The sequence below is a fragment of the Saimiri boliviensis genome, chromosome 9 (genome assembly GCF_048565385.1).
Source record: "Saimiri boliviensis isolate mSaiBol1 chromosome 9, mSaiBol1.pri, whole genome shotgun sequence".
Taxonomy (NCBI): domain Eukaryota; kingdom Metazoa; phylum Chordata; class Mammalia; order Primates; family Cebidae; genus Saimiri; species Saimiri boliviensis.
The window spans coordinates 15437644-15455924 of record NC_133457.1 but is presented as its reverse complement, the minus strand read 5'-3'; the positions used below and the strand labels follow the sequence as shown (position 1 = coordinate 15455924).

The following is an 18281-nucleotide window of genomic DNA, read 5'->3' as shown; positions in this document are numbered from 1 at the left end:
TGGACATAAGTTTTTAAAAAATAATTCTTGCAACTCTTCAGCAAACTTAAAATTATTTCAAAATAAAGTGAGCAAGAAAAAAAGGACTCCACGTACGCACAAGTTTCCTACAAGTGTAAGTAGCTTTCTCCAAAAGAAGAGTTACATATTCATAGTAAAAGGCAAATTAAATCAGAATACCTGTTGACAGATAGTCCTCAGCACATATCTAGCGTATTCTCTTAAATTGGCAGTTTCTATGGAAATGCTTTTCCCACAGGATTTTGGATTTTGTGAGGCAGTCCAGATATCATCAGCATTCCCATCACATCGTAAACCTCTCATAGTGAAGTCGTCATTCTTTAAAGAGCTGACACTGTTATTGCCAATTTTGGCATCTCCTAAGTAATAGAATCACAAAAGCAAAATCACAGAAGTTCAAAATATTGCCAAATATTTGAGGAGCAAATGAGGATAGCTTTCAGAGATTTAAAATGTGTGAATAGTATTATTATTGAATAGCCAGTTGTTCAGGAATAGAAAGAATGGATCAAGAGAATAAATGCATGAACCCAGAGTAGTTTCTATCAGAAATGGAGAAAAAGCAAGTTTGAGACTCGGTCCTCATTTTGTTTGTATAATTATATTTTCACCAAACTTGGAAAGGTCATTATGAATCACACTGAATAATCACATAACACTGGTTTCACCATATTTCAAGCACGAATGTATTCAAATTCATTTGACTTATAGACAAGGAAAAAATGGGTTACTCACCCTTCTAGATGTCCCTTTTCCATTTCTTCTCTTACAATGACTTAGTTTCTATCCATAGGTCAAGAGAAAAGTTTTGCCTTAGCCCACCTTACTATCAACTTCTTGACAAGAGAGATTTATTTCCCTGGGAATGGAAAAGGGCAATGCATACTAAGGAAGCCCTGAAAAGTAGGGCATTCATTGAATAACCCCTGTTTTTCACCTTCCTCTCTGTATCTTACAAATTAGAAAACCTTACCTGATAAATCTCTAATATACTTAGTGAAATGAAACTAAGGAAAGTATTTTCCTCGTAACAAAGTTCTGGGAAAGAAACTAAACTGAATGTTTGAATAGATAGAAATAAGAAATCTCTAGCCATGAAAGACAAATAACTATCACATTTTAAAACTGAGAGAGCAATAAAAATTTAAAATAAGTATTGCCAAATGACAGCAATTGCCTGTTTACTCACAGGATCAGAGGCCTGGACAAAAAAATTTCCCGGAACCAACAAATGATTTTACAGTAGGCCTTCACTGCCTGCTGTAAGTGGGCAAAACGATGCCCAGGTTAATGCAAAAGGCCTTTTAAAACCCACAAGTCAACCAAGAAAAAGTTTTGACTTTGCTGAAAATATTTTGAAAAATCAGAATGGCTTAGAGTATTTACTTACAGAATCGTAAGTGGAGGAGAGGAGTAAATAATGTATTTCAATTTATCAAGATATAATCATATGTCTCTCATTAAAACATAAACACAGAGTACTAACTTCACTTTACCCACAGGATTTAATTTAATTCAATAGATCACTTCAGGAGTTGAAAGACTAAATTCTAAAAGTACCAAAATTTAGTATGTTTCACTATCGTTAGGTGATATAAATAACTACCTCTGTACCTGGAGTTAAATTATAGAAATTAAAAACCAAATTTGATATAACAGTCCCAACCCCCTACCTCAAAATATATCCTGGTGGATAGGAATTGAAAGAGTTGGTTAGGGCATGGTGGGGTGGATAAATTAGAACTTCTACAAGTAAGAAAAAAGAATAAAGGAAAAGAAAAGAAAGAGAAAAAGCCACCTTCACTAGTCCCATACTAGGAGAGCCTCACTTAGGTTAGATATTAAGATGACAGAGAAGGAATGAGAGTCTGTGCCAGACCTTCCGCAACTGCATAGACAACAGAACACATTGAGTGTTCAGTGCCTACCTGGCTCCAAGCTCTGGTGACATTAAACTGGCCTGATCCTGACTTCTTAGACCCGGGGAATCCTCCAAATTATGTGGATATTTAAAGAGGTGGGCAAAATTTTACTTGAGATTAGATCAATCCTACAAATCAAGGGGCCAATGTCTAGAAGGTACTCATCTTGGTTTCTGCCTTTAATATATTTGTCCCTTATGGATTCACACTTTCAACATAATTTTATTGAAAACTGATTCTTTGCTAGTTTCTCTGATGAGCACTAGAAATAACAGAGGTAAAAAAGCCAGTCCCTATCTTCATGGTCTCTACATTTATTTATCAAGTAAAACTGACCAGCTGACTTTCTTTCAGATATGATCACAGTAGGGAAATTTTACTCACTGAAATGAGCATTCAATGTTGGCTGTATAAATCTATAAGCTCCTACACTCAGAGGCGGCTACGGTCCTCAATGTGGCTCTACCTTCCCGTTTTACCACAAAATTCACAGGCCTGTGTGTGTATCCTTTCTTAAGGTGAAGTTTCAATAGTTTGCTCTATGAAAATTCTGTTATCCTACCTCATCATCGCCAAATAACATTTCCCAAGCAGGGCAAGATTATAGCACGAAACATGTTATTTAGAACTCATCTAAAGCAATTCCTATCCACTCAGTAACTCCTGTTCTAACGAAGGTAAGCTCCTTCTGAACACAAGAGTCAAGGCCAAAAGGAAGGTACCCAAGGCTGGAATTAGGCAGTCTGATTTTAAGACTTTCTAATCATTCAAATCCTTTGTGATTTATAGAATAATGTTTTAATGTATTACCCTATATACGAACTGAAAAGGCAGTGCTACTAGTCCAGGAGAATACTTACAAATAAGAAGGCAAAGAACATCTTGGACATTATGAATTAAATGAAAAATATTATTGTGAAATCTAATATTGATTTATCAATAATATCAACATCATTGCAACTATTGCCTGTGTCATCAAAAAGCAAAGTTAGAAGGAAATATACTCGTTCAGGGTCATAACAGAAGCAGAAACACTAAGATTAAAACTCAGATTTTCTGGTGTTCTGCTCCTGAAATATAATCTGGATAAAATGTAAACATTTAGTTAGATGACTAAGTCACCCCTGTCTCTCACAAAGTGTGATTTCTGCCACCAAAGAAGGCAAAACAACCCTGTGGGTCTGAGAACCTATTTTCTATCAGAATGAGGCATTATGCAACCAAAATACCATAAAAAATATTATATGTAAGTTCCCCCAGAGGCACTGTAGATAAGGGACAGACATGTATTTGGTCTGGGAGAAACCAACTAATTTTTCCAGGAGAATAAGCAATCAAACAATATCATGTTTCCAATAATATTACTAGATTTAAACCTGAGAATAAATTATTTTGCCTTCATTTCTTGTGATTAACCAAGACGCTTAGGGTCAGAATAATCTTACCAAGCATCATAATTGCTTTTAAGACAGCAAACACAGCTCCCACTTCAATGCTGTTGTGAGCAGCAGCTAAGAGGTGTCTATCACAAGATGATCTTATTCCAGGGAAAGGTTTGCCTACAAAAACAACAAATTTTTAATAGTCTCATCCCGGTCATTAACAATGTTTTATAATTATTTACAGGCAGTCAGCCTTTCATTGTTAGACTGTGAGTGCTTAATTGCCATTAGCTTGCTTTAATTGAAGCTTCATGGATTCACTAAGAAACACTGCCAGGACTCCTCCCCACTTACCCTTTTCTTTTTATTAACTAAATCACTGTCCTTCCTTCTGAGAGAGACACATCAACAAGATTAGTAGGACCTTCACATACTTGTGTTGATTCTCACACAGACACATGTGTATCTATATGGAAATGATTTTTAGGAACAGACTTGACCAACACCTCCGAAATTGTTACCTTATTCCTTTTACTGAGTAAAAGAATAAATGAATCACCATTGCCCTAAGCTGCTGCACAGTACGTGAGAGGACCATGCTGCCCACCAGCATGGTTTGGCCTAAGAGCAGAGGTATTTTAATTGCTTATTAACTCTTGATTTGTATTTCTCAATACATCCTGATATTACATGGATAGAAAGTGCTGACAGCCTTCTCACTGAATGGTATTATGTCACCCCTTCATTACCCCCAGGGCAAGCCCAAAAAATTAGGAAAGAAATTACAGAAAGGGACAGCCTATTTGGTCATTTTGGACCCTTTAGCTACCAACGAAAAGGTAATGAGATTCTTCGGCAGTCAGCTCACCCGTTGCTTGAGGTAAGAAGCAGGCCTGGGGAGCTCTGAAGAGATGAAGCAGGAGTCGGCATGTCATTCGCGCCCCAGGCTCGGCGTCCGCATCTCCACAAGCTAGGAATGGAGGATTGGAAAAGCAAGTTTTCTAACACACTCAGGAACAAGTCCTTCACCTAAATTTCCTGGAATAATTTAAATAAACTGACCTTATAGTAAGAAAGTAAGGCCCTGGCTATTTTTCTGAGAAATCTTAGTGCTTCCTTAGAACAGACTATAACATAAGCCGTTTCCCATTGTTTTCATGGGGATCCATGTTACTTCGTATAAAACAACTATTACAATTATATCGTATCTACCTTGATACTATACCATTTCCCAATATACATATCCTCAAATACTCCTTTCCCTGTGCTTTTGTTTTTGTTGTTGTTTGTTTGTTTTTAAGACAGAGTCTTGATCTGTCGCCCAGGCTGGAGGGCAGTGGTGCAATCTCAGCTCACTGCAACCTCCACCTCCCAGGTTCAAGCAATTCTCCTGCCTCAGCCTCCCAAGTAACTGGAATTACAGGCGCACACCATCATGTCCAGCTAATTTTTGTATTTTTCTTAAGTAGAGACAGCCTTTCACCATGTTGGCCAGGCTGGTCTCAAACTCTTGACCTTGTGATCCAACCACCTCAGCTCCAAAAGTGGTAGGCTTACCAGCATAAGCCACCGAGCCCAGCCCTTCCCTGTGTTTTAATGTTAGAAACAACTCCATCAAGACAACAATGAAATAGCAACTGATGTTCCTGGATGCTGCCTTACCTGCTGCTAGAAGAGAGGGAAGTGCGACATGCTGCACGACGTCCTCCAGGGAAAAACACTGTCGTGCTATCAGAATAGCAATGAAAGTAGCTAATGAATCATGGAATGAAAGGTCACTCACCTTCAAGAAAAACATTGACAGGTTTTAATACTTAACAACCTTTTAAGCAGTATCTAAGATTAATAACTAAGAGAATGTAGGCAATGCCAATAAGATCTCAAATCCCAACATAAACCAACAGAGAGAAATGATAACATATCATGATGATTATCCTCTAGGCCTATTTCTATTTTATAAAACAATGAATGAGGTTTACCCACATTCCAATACTATAAGAAAATATTGAGCTTTGACTTGCACACATGCAAATGAAAAACAAAACAACAAAAATGCAAAATCAGGAAATCACTACAAGATGTAGCATCATTAAAACATTTTGGCAGAGTACAAGACAGTATCATTTAAGAGTCAGACCAACAGGAGGCAAGGAAAAACCAGGGGGCTCCTCTTAGTTGAAAAACAAGACTCACTAAGGTTTTGGAGTTCCTTTCAGTGACAGCTACTAAGGATTCTTTAATATGATTAAAGTCATTTTAAAAACAACTCTGAAAGTTTCTAATCGACTCTTAAATTTAAAGAGAAATAAGAGGCCGGGTGCGGTGGCTCAAGCCTGTAATCCCAGCACTTTGGGAGGCCGAGGCAGGTGGATCACGAGGTCAAGAGATCGAGACCATCCTGGTCAACATGGTGAAACCCCGTCTCTACTAAAAACACAAAAAATCAGCTGGGCATGGTGGCGCGTGCCTGTAATCCCAGCTACTCAGGAAAGCTGAGGCAGGAGAATTGCCTGAACCCAGGAGGCGGAGGTGGCGGTGAGCCGAGACCGCGCCATTGCACTCCAGCCTGAGTAACAAGAGTGAAACTCCGTCTCAAAAAAAGTAAATAAATAAAAAAGAAATAAGAACAAGAGACAGAGGGGGAAATTAATTCCGTCACAGTGAAATCTTTACCTTTCTAGATCTCACACGATCTTGGCAGAAAATAATAAGAAAAACAACTACAATGGCAACCTTCATATTGATTCATACCATATGCCAAGGACTATGGTTAATTTGCAAAAATCACCTTATTTATTAGCACATCATCATAAGGTTCACACTATTATTAATTCCAACTTTTTTAGATGAGGAATTGAAGCAGAAGGTAAAGTGTAACTTTAAAAAAGCAACCAAAAGTTTAAGAAACTATTAAAGATAAAAAACTTAAGTCTCTTCTTTCCAGAAAAGCAGGCCATATCTATGAATTTTATATACATAAATTCATAAGTCCTCATCTAATGAAGACATAGAGATAGGATTGTCCAACCCGTCCTGGTTAGCAGAATTCAGAAGTAAACCTTCAGCTGAGAGGCAGGTGTAAAACTGTGTAAGAGATACTAATGTATGACAAAGGCTACTCCAATGAGTGGTAACAGGAAGAAGTAAAGAATCAAGACAGATTTTTAAAGAAATACACACATCATGGATACAACATGATATCCAAGGAAGTCAGCAATATATACAAGGGGTATCTCTTCATCATCTTCCAGTCATAATTGCCAAAAAACACTGGACACCCTCTGAATCTAGACCTGGGTATTCTTATGTAAGCCAACAAAACCTTTTTTGTATGGTGCACCTTAAACTTAAAAATATCAAAGTGGCTCTCTTTAGAATGTGAGTTGCTTTGGTTAGATTATATTCCATGCTATGAGGAACCGAGGGCACATGGGATATAAACAGTAAGAAAAAAACAGCTCTGAAGAGACCATCCATACTGGAGAAATCTCAACTAAATGGAAATTTCAGGAAACAAAGAAATTCTTGGCACCTCTGCTACAGATTAAAATATGCATTCTATTTATTTTTTTTTCAAGTATTCAATCCTTGGCAATATCATTGTGGCTTATTGCTTTTGGACAGAGAAAGAAAAAATATAACATTTCAGTTGAATCAATTACATAGAAGCCAAAAGCAAAAAGATTGCCCGCTCAATAAATATTTAATTGCACAGTTGAATTTTTAAATGAAAAAGAAAACTACTTACATCTACAGTGCAAAGCACATCATTAAACCCCCACACGTGATTTGAAGAACAACAAAGAGCCTTCAGAACCCCCAGCCATTCTGAACTAAGAACAGTGCAGCAAGCCGTAAGCTCAGAGGAGAAATTGGCTATGTCATTAATTCTAGAAAAGAAAAATAAAACATAGAAAGTAATCTTGTACAAAACAGAAATACTCACATGTGATATACTTAACATAAATTTCACTATAATCAAACAAGTTATTCATTTTCTTAGATTTGCAGATAAAAATACTCATTTGTCAAATAACTTAGAACCTCGAGAAGATAAAAGTAAACGGCTTCAAATGTTTTGACAATTAATTCTGTTAAGCAACAAACAATAATCACTACATATATGAGATAATTTCATGAATAAATCTGAGCTGTGATTTACACTTTTAAGGGCATCAAAAAATTTATAGACTAAATTTAAGTAATTTAGGTGGGTCCATATACAGTTTTTTTCTAAATATAGGTATTTTAATTTGGATTTTTATTATGTTTTTGAAAATGAATCATGTAATTTTTGGCCATATTGAAAACATCTATGCCAGAGCAAGCAGTCAGAAAGCACTGTCGTTCAGGTTCAGGAAATTAAAAGATAGTGCAGAGGTAAATTCCAGAATAAAAGAAGATTCAGAAAAAGCAATGATAGCCAAATGTGAGTCTAGACAATTACAAACGACATCAATTTCAAAGAAGCACCAAGGCCATAGCTCTTTGGTTAAACATGAATTCCAGGGTAACCCATCTCACCTGCCAGCGTCCTGATGGCCCATACATACATTCATGAGTGTATTGCAGACAAAGCTGTAGCGATTGGCTGCATTGTCACTGAGGATCTTGCCCAGCATTGAGTAGTTGATGCTGCGGGCTGAGGGATTCTCAATAAAATCCATCATGAAGTCCGGATCCCATCGCAAGTTCGAATTTGCAGGCATCACATTATTATATATGGTTTGCTTTACTTTTGAACAGGCACTACTGAGGTTATAAGAAAAAAAGTTAAAACAGAAAAATAAAACTAGAATAACTAGAAAACTATTCCACTTAAGGACATATTAAATGGCAGCAAATGTAATGCATTTCTAGAGAAGATTCACATTATAAGTCCTTAATTTGAACTTCTTACTAGTTGGTGCTAATCAGAGTACCTGGAATGTAGAAATTGCTCAATAAATATTTTCTAAATGAGTAGGAGAACAAAACAGAAATGAGGTATTTGGTTACAAATCTTCATTATCTCCTAAATATTGTCTACATTTTACATGTTTATAAAATCAAAGAAATTCCTACGGCTTCCAACAACTGTGTCTTAACAATTGTTGAAAAATGTTATTACTTGAAAACAAAAAAGGATTCCATTACACATAAGGGAAATTTTATGTTACTCCTAATTACAAATCCTACAAAACTACTCCTCTAGTATAGTGTACGCACTAGAAGTTCATGTGCCAAGACTACTTGGGACACTGTGGCACAGCTGTGAAAAAGAGAGGCACATTCCCTGCCTTCAAGGGACTTATATGCTAGTAAGGGGATATGGATAACACACAAATTCTATAGAAGTGAAAAAACCACTATGTCATTCCTTAAAACTTATCATGTTGTATTTCTCAGAGGCATTAAGAGATTTTTTTAAAAGACTGGTCTATCATATGAAAACAGCTCATGTTTCGGTGAGTTACATCTGAATCAGATATAGACTATTGGAAGTATAAAAGGAATTAGACTTTATCTCCTCTAAACCTGCTCTGTGAATGAGACTGAGAAAATGATCTGATGTAAATGCTCAGATTCCACATAAACTTAGCTGTTTGTGCTTACTTTCTGTAAACAGCAAATCTATAAACAACATTCACCTTCTCTACTCAAGTGCTCTTTTATGCAGCAGAAATTACAGATTAATACATTTGGCAGCAAGTGTATTCGTGGTTTGTGGTGACATGCGGCTTTTTTTTAAACCCCATATTCTTATACACCTGCATAAACAGTAGCCAGGAATGAATCCCTCAAAAACGAAAAGTCATAAAGACTCTCTATTCTAAACCACTGTCATGGTCAACAGCTTTAAGAAAACAGAGATTATTCAAATCATAAAATGTAGCATCAGCTCTACTCCTTCAGAATCACTTTTGAGGTGTTTGTTAAAAATACAGGATCCTGGGCCTCCACTGTATAGTCTGTATGTGTAACAAGATCTCCCACACAAATCAAGTGCCAAATAATACTTGGGAAGCACTAGGCTAACAGACAGGGCTAAAGTCATCTACTAAATGGCAGCAATTACAATCTTCTGTATTCTCTTTCTGTGCAGACAACTTGTATTTTAAAAAATACGTTGGCTGTCACTGAATGACACAAGTTTGCAGTTCAGAGTCATGACATTTTTCAGTTTCTTGAGGCTGATGTCAAAGTTAAAGCTGTTGATGGAAATAATCCAGCATAGTACTTGGCAGTAGCTCGATCAGTGGTAGAGGTGACCAGTGTTATATCTCCCCAAATACTCCTCTCATACAACTGTATGAATGTTGTTTCAGAAAAAAATATTTCTCTCACACAACTTTATGAATAGTGCTTTAGTAAAATTACTAAAGTTGTTTATCAGTACACTGACAGAAATCTCTGTGTATCTAGCTTTTGTTTGCCCGGTTTTCTTAAACTACAAACAAATCTCTGACTTCAAGATATCCCAAGAAAGCTGTATTTCTCTTTTTTTTTTAATTGCATTTTAGGTTTTGGGGTACATGTGAAGAACATGCAAGATTGTTGCATAGGTACACACATGGCAGCGTGATTTGCTGCCTTCCTCCCCTTCACCTCTATCTGGCATTTCTCCCCATGCTATCTCTCCCCAGCTCTCCACTCCCTGCTGTCCCTCCCCTATTTCCCCCCAACAGACCATAGTGTGTGATGTTCCCCTCCCTGTGTCAATGTGTTCTCATTGTTCAACACCCGCCTATGAGTGAGAACATCGGTGTTTGATTTTCTGTTCTTGTGTCAGTTTGCTGAAAATGATGGTTTCCAGGTTCATCCATGTCCCTACAAAGGACACGAGAGATCTAAAATTGACACCCTATCATCAAAATTGAAAAAGCTAGAGGAGCAAGATCAAAAAAATTTAAAACCTAGCAGAAGACAAGAAATAACTAAGATCAGAGCAGAACTGAAGGAGACAGAGACACAAACAACCCTTCAAAAAAATCAATAAATCCAGGAGCTGGTTTTTTGACAATGTCATTTTTTTTAAATACAGAAAACTTTAGATAGTGTCAATCACCATGATGTGCCGCTCCGTAGACCTCTAAATAACTTCTCTATTCACTGTGTGCCGGTACCCTAAATCTCCACACACCCCACACCCAGCGCATGTTACCTGAATTACCTCATTTAACCTATTTGAACCACACTGCAGCAGGAGTAGTAAGGGTCAAATGAGCTATTGTGGCTGCCTGAGGAAGTTCACTATTAAAAAGGTCTGTTGTAAGAACTAAATCATGTAAGAGAAAGCTCTTTGAAAAAATGTAAGCTGACACAAAAAGCTCAATGTAAAGTAAGGGAAGAACGTAAGGATTTTTAATTGTGATATAATTTCTGTAGAAAGGTATTTCCTAAGATCTACTCAAATATTTCACAAAGGATTATTCTGAAGCCTACCCCATTTCATAACACATTTCCACACTTTATCAATACCATTCAACAGCTTTTTTCCCCAGTGCCTACTAAGAACCACATACTCTTCAAGGCACTGGGATACAGCACCGAAAAAAACAGAAAAAGCTCCTGCTCTCACCAAGCATACATTCCAAGGAGGAGACAGACCATAAATAAATATAGAATATATTGCGGGGGTAGAAAGTAGTGCTGAGGCTCAGAATGATGAGATGGGGGTACTATTTAAAATGGTGTGCTAAGGAAGGCAGTCAGGAGTAGAGTGTGAGGCACTCATGTAACTGAGGACAAGCATTACAAATAACGTAACAGAAAGTGCAAAAGCCCTACCGTGGGTCGTTCTTAAGAGTGTATGATCAGTAAGGAGGTCTGTGTGGCCAGAATAAACAGAGGGAAAGGGGTAGAACAGAAGACGGGACCCTGCAGATACTGAAGGCCAGGTAGGGATGGTGAATTTTATTCTAAGTGGGTGAAAAGTCACTGAAAGCCTGTGAGTCATTCATGTATTAAAAGGATCACTTTAGTGGATATGTTGAGAATGTGTTTAAGAGTCAAGGGTTGCAAGCAAGGAAACCAGTTAAAAGAACTCTGCCATGGTCAAAGCAAGAGGGGTCTGTGGCAGTAAAGAGAGGGTGAAGAGAAGGTGAAGAGAGGGCAAGTTCTAGAGATACTTGGAAGGCAGAGCTCACAGAATTTACAAACAAACTGGATACGAGGTATGAGAAAGAAAAGAAAATGTTAATTGATCATTCTTTCCCTACTTCCTTCTGGATTCCAAATCTGTTTTGTGGGCTATTACCTTCTACCACTCTCCCTCTACCTATATATAGTTAATAACTGTCCTCAGCATAACATTAAATAAGCATTTACTTTCCAGCACTAGTGCTGCCTGTGGGGGTAGCAAGTGCTAAGATACAACAGATGACAGGAAGCTGGGGATGCTATTTAAAATAGGATTGGCCATGGAAGCAGACAGACAAACGGAGTGAAGAAGTCAGCATGAAAGTAGCTCTGAAAGAATGTTCTGAGTGAGGTGATTTCAAGAGCAAAGCACAGAATATTTTCTCTGACACAGTAATTTGTAATTGGAGGTTATAGCTACAGAAAAAAAATTCAATATGAATTATGGATAACAGTATTGAGAAAATAAAAATATTTACAGAAATACAATTTTCTGGACTCGTTAAACACTAAAATATTCTTTAAGCAATAAGATGCACTGATAGGAATCAAATACTACTATCATTATCAGGTCATGAATTTTAAGTCTAAGATAGCAAGCAGGTTAACTGCAGAATTTTACAGTATCTTTTTATGATTAATTCAGCTATTTTTTTCATACCAGGAAACATTAGATAGCATTTATCAAGTTGAACCTGAATCAAATACAGTCTGTAACAGAGAGCAGGTTTACTACTTTTAATGCACATTGATTTAATGTTATTCAGTGAGGGTACTTCTCGGTTTTTTTTTATTATTAACACATGAAAAAGTTATCTGCTAAACAGCAAATTGTTTTTGTGAAAAAAAGAATAAAAAACAGTCTGGAAAAGTTCTAGAAACGTGAATGGGGCTACAGAATCTTCTAGGAGTCACCAGGAAATAAAAAATGAAACACTGTGATGTCCAAATGATATGAAAGTTAACCTAAGTAACGCAAAAAGTCAGCTCAGAAAATGCGGATATCAAAACCAAAAGGGATACAAATAAAGCAAGATATAAAAAGCCGCCTCTATCTGATTTATGATTCAAATTAAATTTTAAATTTTAAATGGAAAGATATATCAAATAATCATTACTTCAGTATAACTCCCCAAAATGCACTGTCTATACAACGTATAGAGAATGTAAAATCTTAAGAAATACTTTATTTATTAAAGAAAAAAAAACCAAAGTTAGTTTATGACCTAACATTATTTCACTACTGGGGAAAAAAACCTATGATCACACACCTATATTGTATAATAGTCTGCCTTGTATTGCCCCTGCGTATTTTAATATTCAGTTTAAACAAACCTTGACAAAATTATTGCCTAATAGATACATAATTGCAATTAGCTTTCATTATTCAAAAGGATGACAATATTGCCAGGGTCACCAACAAACATAGGCATGATCCTATTTCTGTCCTTTTGAGTCTCTTCTACCCACCTGAAGAGGTCTCCAAATTTACTTCTGAGGTGGCTACATGACACATAGAGATCATAGAGGTAGGCTAAGATGCATCTTTCAGGGGAAGAACATTCTGAGGGGTTTACAACATGCTTGACCACACCACACAACCTGAGGAGAAAAATAAACAAAGAAATGAGACACATATTTGCTACTCTATGGGTTATCATTTGACTCTCTTAGAGTGAAAATATGTATACTTGGGTAAGAAAAAAGATATCAGATTGTTGAAACAAATAACTAGAACAAAGAGTAAATAACTGAGCACAATGTAAGTTTTCTAACATGACAATAAAATAGTAGATATTAAAAAAAAACTTCAGAAATGTCACTGATGACAAAAAACAAAAGCAATGAAAGAAATTCCTCCATAAAGAGGGTATGTATGAAGGAATCCACCAATTAAGTTGCTGTGACTGAGACACAAAAGGAAAGGTGTTGTAGAGAGACCCCTCGCCTCCTCAGTAAAAAGATTTACAAATTCAGTCAGAGTGCAAAGATTCCCAAGTTTGCCCCTTTGTAAAGGAGCAATTCTTCAAAGCAATTAATCTGGTAAACCTATTTTCAAGTGCACAAGCAGTTCATGGTTTGGAGTCACATTCCCCTTATGTATACAAACTAGGAAGACATTTACTTTAGTTTATCTTATCTAAAAGAGGTCTGTAACTACAGGAGTTACAGAGAATGTTGTATGAACTGTAGACAAAGAGGCCTATTACTACAGGAGGTACAGAGAATATCACAAAAGCCCCTTGTCTTTTGTGATATTTTTACAGGGCTGTATATTTTTACAGGGCTGAGCCATTATACTGCACTAACGGAGTCACAGAAGACAGATTATTAAAGCTGAAAAAATCTTTAGAAATTATCTGATTCACCATCCTTATTGCATAAGGAAGGCTGTGAGAGGCAAAAAGGTGGGGTGACTTGCTCAAAGACAAAGAGCTAGTTCTAGCAGAACCAAGAAGACAGTTTATGTTTCCAGACTCCCAGATCAAACCCCTCTCCACTGTTCAGGGGAAAGGGCAAAGTAGAGAGGGCACAGGATGTCTAGGCCAAGAACGACAATGTAATCACAGATACCATGAGTGGGACCAAGGAGACTTCTTGAAGAAACGGCAATGTAGTATCCCAAACTCTGTGAACTGACATCAATGGATGGGACTACCTGGCAGCAGGTAAAAGCTGCCAATTAGAACAAAAGTGTCGCACAATTAAGAAGAAAAGTAATGATTCAACTTGTTAACTACATAAACAAACAAAAAACTAAGCAGCCATAAAATAGAACAAAATCATGCCCTTTGCAGCAACATAGATGCAGCGGCAGGCCATTATCATAAACAAACTAATGCAGAAACAGAAAGCCAAATATCACACATTCTCACTTTAAGTGGGAGCTAAACATGAGGCACATGTGGACATAAGGATGGGAACAACAGACACACCTCAGCACCCTGCAATATACCTTTGTAATGAATCTGTACATGCACCCTCTTATTCTAAAATAAAAGTTTAAAAAATCCTGATACAATCTATAAAGCCAAGAATTATTTTGTGACTAAAGTAAATAAATATTTATTGGGAGTCTGTTAGGTATCTATCATATAGTAGTCAGAGTTTCCTCAACTTCTTTGATTTGCCAGCAATAAGGAAAACATTTCACATTGTGACCCAGTGTATGTATTCGCAGAAGCACAAAAGTGAAATAATAGTTTTAGGAATAAAAAACTTTTTTACTAATGTAAAGTAAAAATACAACAAAGTTAATGTCAAATACAATTTTATAAATATTTAACAGGATAAAAATTTTAAATGCCAAACTAAATGATACTGAAATCAATTTCAAAATATCAATACAAAAACAAAAAAACAAAAAATTGTCACAACCCATTAAGCTCATTTCATGACCAACTAATGGGTTTCAATACACTATTTTAAAAGTAGAACACAGATTAAACAGCATAAGCTTCCAGTTTGAAAGATTTTTATTAAAATCTGTGATATTCATTAGCTGTATGATGTAGGGTCCATCACTTCACCAAACACTTAACAGGCCTGAAACTCAATTTCTTGGACTGTAAAACGATACTAAATTCCAACTTTATAGAGCAGTTACTGAATAATTCTCTAGTTCCTTAATTCTAATATGTAAATGTTCTTACATTCTAAAGTTTCTAGGATGTTTCAGATTTCATTTCATAACATGTAATTAATACAAATAAAAGGTAGCATTTCCTCTTCCCCAGAAGAGCTACTGGTAAACTGACATCATTCTAGAATAGCATATAAATTAATTACATGTGCTAGATAAAAAGAAAAAAAAAAGGTACTATGAAACCAAAGAACTCCATGATTCTTTTGAGTTCACAAGGAAAAAACCGAAGAGAAAGAAATAACAGGTTGTCTTTTTGTGTTTAAATAAAAAGCCCTGGACAAAGGAGTGGAGAGTGGATAAAAAGCAGCTTATGTAGGTTTTGAGAGCTCATTACACTAATTTGGTGCCCTTAGCCTCAGTCTTTAATGGGGGTGATATTAGCTAATTCCGTAGCCCAACTTCACTAGTAGAGTTAAGTCCCAGCCTACAACCAAGAATGAAGTCATTTGTTCTAGGTTAATTCTTATCAAAAGACACCTTTAATCAAATAAAATTGAAGAACCAAATTTATAAGATGATAACGTATGCAAAGCTTATTTGGTGTTGCAGTCTGCAAATATAAACTGAAATTACACGAATAAAGAAGTTACACTATTCACTATTCATAATATGCCAGGATGCTGGGTAATATTAACCATAAAGTACTGTAAATGACTGGCTTTGTACTCTTAGAAACCAGGGAGAGGAAAGAAAGGTAAGCAGGAAGGGAGGGAGGAATCACGCGTTATTAGAAAGAACATACTTTACATGCTGAGATCTCTTTTTCTGATCAACATTTTCTGGCAAGAGTGTTCTTTAACTATTTTAATTAAAACAGATATCAGTACTATTTTTCTTTCAAAACCACTATAATATTCCATCACCAATTATGCATTACAAGATTGGAAAAACAACAATGACATGCTATATACCAACCCTTCAAACACCTGGGCTGTCTGATCAGGATTCAGGATCAGACAACTGTGATAGCGCCTCAGAACAGCCACGATGCAGACACACAGTCCTGTTGTATAACTTCCTGCCAGGCTTGAGGATTTTAGGAGCAGTTCAGCTTCCACAACACTCAGTTCATTTAGTAACTACAACAGGAGAAAAGACTGAATAAAAATGTAGGTGCCAAAACAAATAGAAAAAAACATTTATTTTTACAAACCATAAATATACTGAGCCATTCCACACAAATACATTCCCTGAATTTAACTTTTTTTAAAATTTTTAAGCCTTTTCCAATTTACAGAGTTGTTCTTCTGTCTAGACATCAGGATGTATACAATCAGGAAGTACCCAGTGCTGAAATAAGGTACTGAAACTTTATGGCAGCACAAGGTTCTGGACTGTATAATTTTAGAAAATCTCACCCCTCACTTTTCTCCCCTTTCTCCTTCTTTTTAATAAAATGAAAGTTATTTGGCTTTCTTTTCTTTTTGTTAACAAAGTTAGTATCTCCTTAGTATTTCCTATATAATCAACAAAGGAAACCAAGTCTTATTTCTGTTTACTAATAACAGAAGACAACTAATGAACTCAAATGTTTACAAGAAATAACACAGTATAGCAAGTCAAATTATAAGGTTTGTTTTGGCTCTTAACCTAAAACATGCTCTATTATAAACAGCAAATAAACTTTCATCTTTCATTAAGCAAAATAACAAAAGAAACAGAAGAAATATTAAAAACGTTCACATTTTTAAATGGTAGGTATTTTGGCACCATGATAATTATTGAATTGAAAACCATGATCACAATTATAAATAAAATGTTAGTTTAAGACTGTTAATTCACAATGTCTAAATTATACAGATGTACTATGTCCCTAAAATAATGTTAATGCACAGCAATTGGTTCATTTTATTTTTTTGAATTTAATTTTTTTTTGAGACAGGGCCTTGCTCTGTCCCACAGCCTTCAGCGCAGTTGTGTGATCATGGCTCACTGCATCTTTGACCTCCTGGGCTTAAGTGAGCCTCCTGCCTTAGCCTTCCAAGTAGCTGGGACTACAGGCATGCATCCAGCTAATTTTTAAATTTTTTGTGGAGATGGTGACTCACTATGCTGCCCAGGGGTAAAAACTCCTCAATTCAAGCAATCCTCCTATATTCAAGCAAGCCTCCCATAGTGCTGGGATTATAAGCACAAGTCACTGTGCCCAGCTAATTGGCTCACTTTAAACTGTACAATGCCTGGTGGATTTGCATTCCTAAAAATAAGAGAAACATGGTCTCTTTGACACCTGTATTGCAAAGTCAATTAGTCCATTGATGTTCAGTGCTGGCTCCATGAGATCAAAGATGAGCTGAATGTGGTGAGCCAAAGGGAGATGATAGGATGTTCCTGACGCGAAGCTTGTGATTTGTTCTAGCACATTGTTAGAAATCTGGGCAAACAAAAGCGAAAATATTGTAAGATCAATATTGGAAATAATCTTTTACTAAGATAAAATATTTTTACTCTTTAAGACAGTTGAATTTATACATGACTCTACTTTGACAAAAGTAAAACATATTTTTACAGAAACTAAAACTATGTACAAATAAGACAACTTTTTCATAACTATAATTTTAAAAAATATGGAAAGCTGTCATTAAGACCTAAATCTTAAGTATCCTAGTGGTAGAATAACTACAAATGTTATTTTTTAGATGGATCCATTTGAATATCAATGGATTTGTAAAGCAAAACAGATGTGTTTTCTTCTCAATTTCATAGGATTTTATTTCAATCATCAACAGATTTCTCCTTATCAATCGCAATATAGGACCAAACTCTAATAACCTAAGTATTCCATTAGCTACTACTTTGTATGTCACTGATTATTATAAGGACAAAAACAATGTAGATAATAAAGATTAATCCTTCTGAGGAAGGCAACCTGACACTACTGAATAGTCTGAGATACTTCCAAGCATGTTTATAAAATATATGTATAAAACCATTAAGGCTGAGAAAATATACTGCATGAAAAAAAATTTTAAGGGAATTAGAATACTGCAAATGCACAACAAAACAGCTTTAAATGGCTACCTGGGATGTCACTTGATGTTGATCAAAATACGAAAGGAGCTGAAGTTTTGTGAACACAGTCTCCAGGGTTGGGAATGTCTCTTGTTTATTCTTCCTGGCTTTTTGTCCTTCATCCCCACCTACATAAACATAAAGCAGATCCATCATTTTAATAGAAGCTCTTGACAT

The 18281-nt window shown here is 36.1% G+C and overlaps 2 protein-coding genes across 11 annotated transcripts in view; one reads left to right on the top strand and one right to left on the bottom strand.

The window, feature by feature from the left end:
• The window catches only part of MED12L (mediator complex subunit 12L), a 361238-nt gene that overhangs the window by 61587 nt on the left and 281370 nt on the right, over positions 1–18281 (bottom strand). For 8 of the 9 annotated variants that reach the window (XR_012519124.1, XM_074405495.1, XM_039480199.2 and 5 more), the window contains 10 exons: positions 18114–18232; positions 17323–17466; positions 16008–16171; positions 12917–13048; positions 7850–8077; positions 7074–7215; positions 4988–5108; positions 4194–4295; positions 3389–3502; positions 181–380 (listed from right to left, as the gene is read on the bottom strand). Coding sequence is in view for 8 of the 9 variants with exons in the window: in XM_074405495.1 (XP_074261596.1) it covers positions 181–380; positions 3389–3502; positions 4194–4295; positions 4988–5108; positions 7074–7215; positions 7850–8077; positions 12917–13048; positions 16008–16171; positions 17323–17466; positions 18114–18232 (1466 nt within the window). In the remaining variant the exon portion in view is untranslated. The remainder of the gene's footprint in view (positions 1–180; positions 381–3388; positions 3503–4193; positions 4296–4987; positions 5109–7073; positions 7216–7849; positions 8078–12916; positions 13049–16007; positions 16172–17322; positions 17467–18113; positions 18233–18281) is intronic. The other variant, XM_074405492.1, reaches the window with a different exon arrangement.
• P2RY12 (purinergic receptor P2Y12) overlaps positions 1–18281 on the top strand; it is a 49178-nt gene that overhangs the window by 13368 nt on the left and 17529 nt on the right. The gene's annotated exons all lie outside the window — the stretch shown is intronic.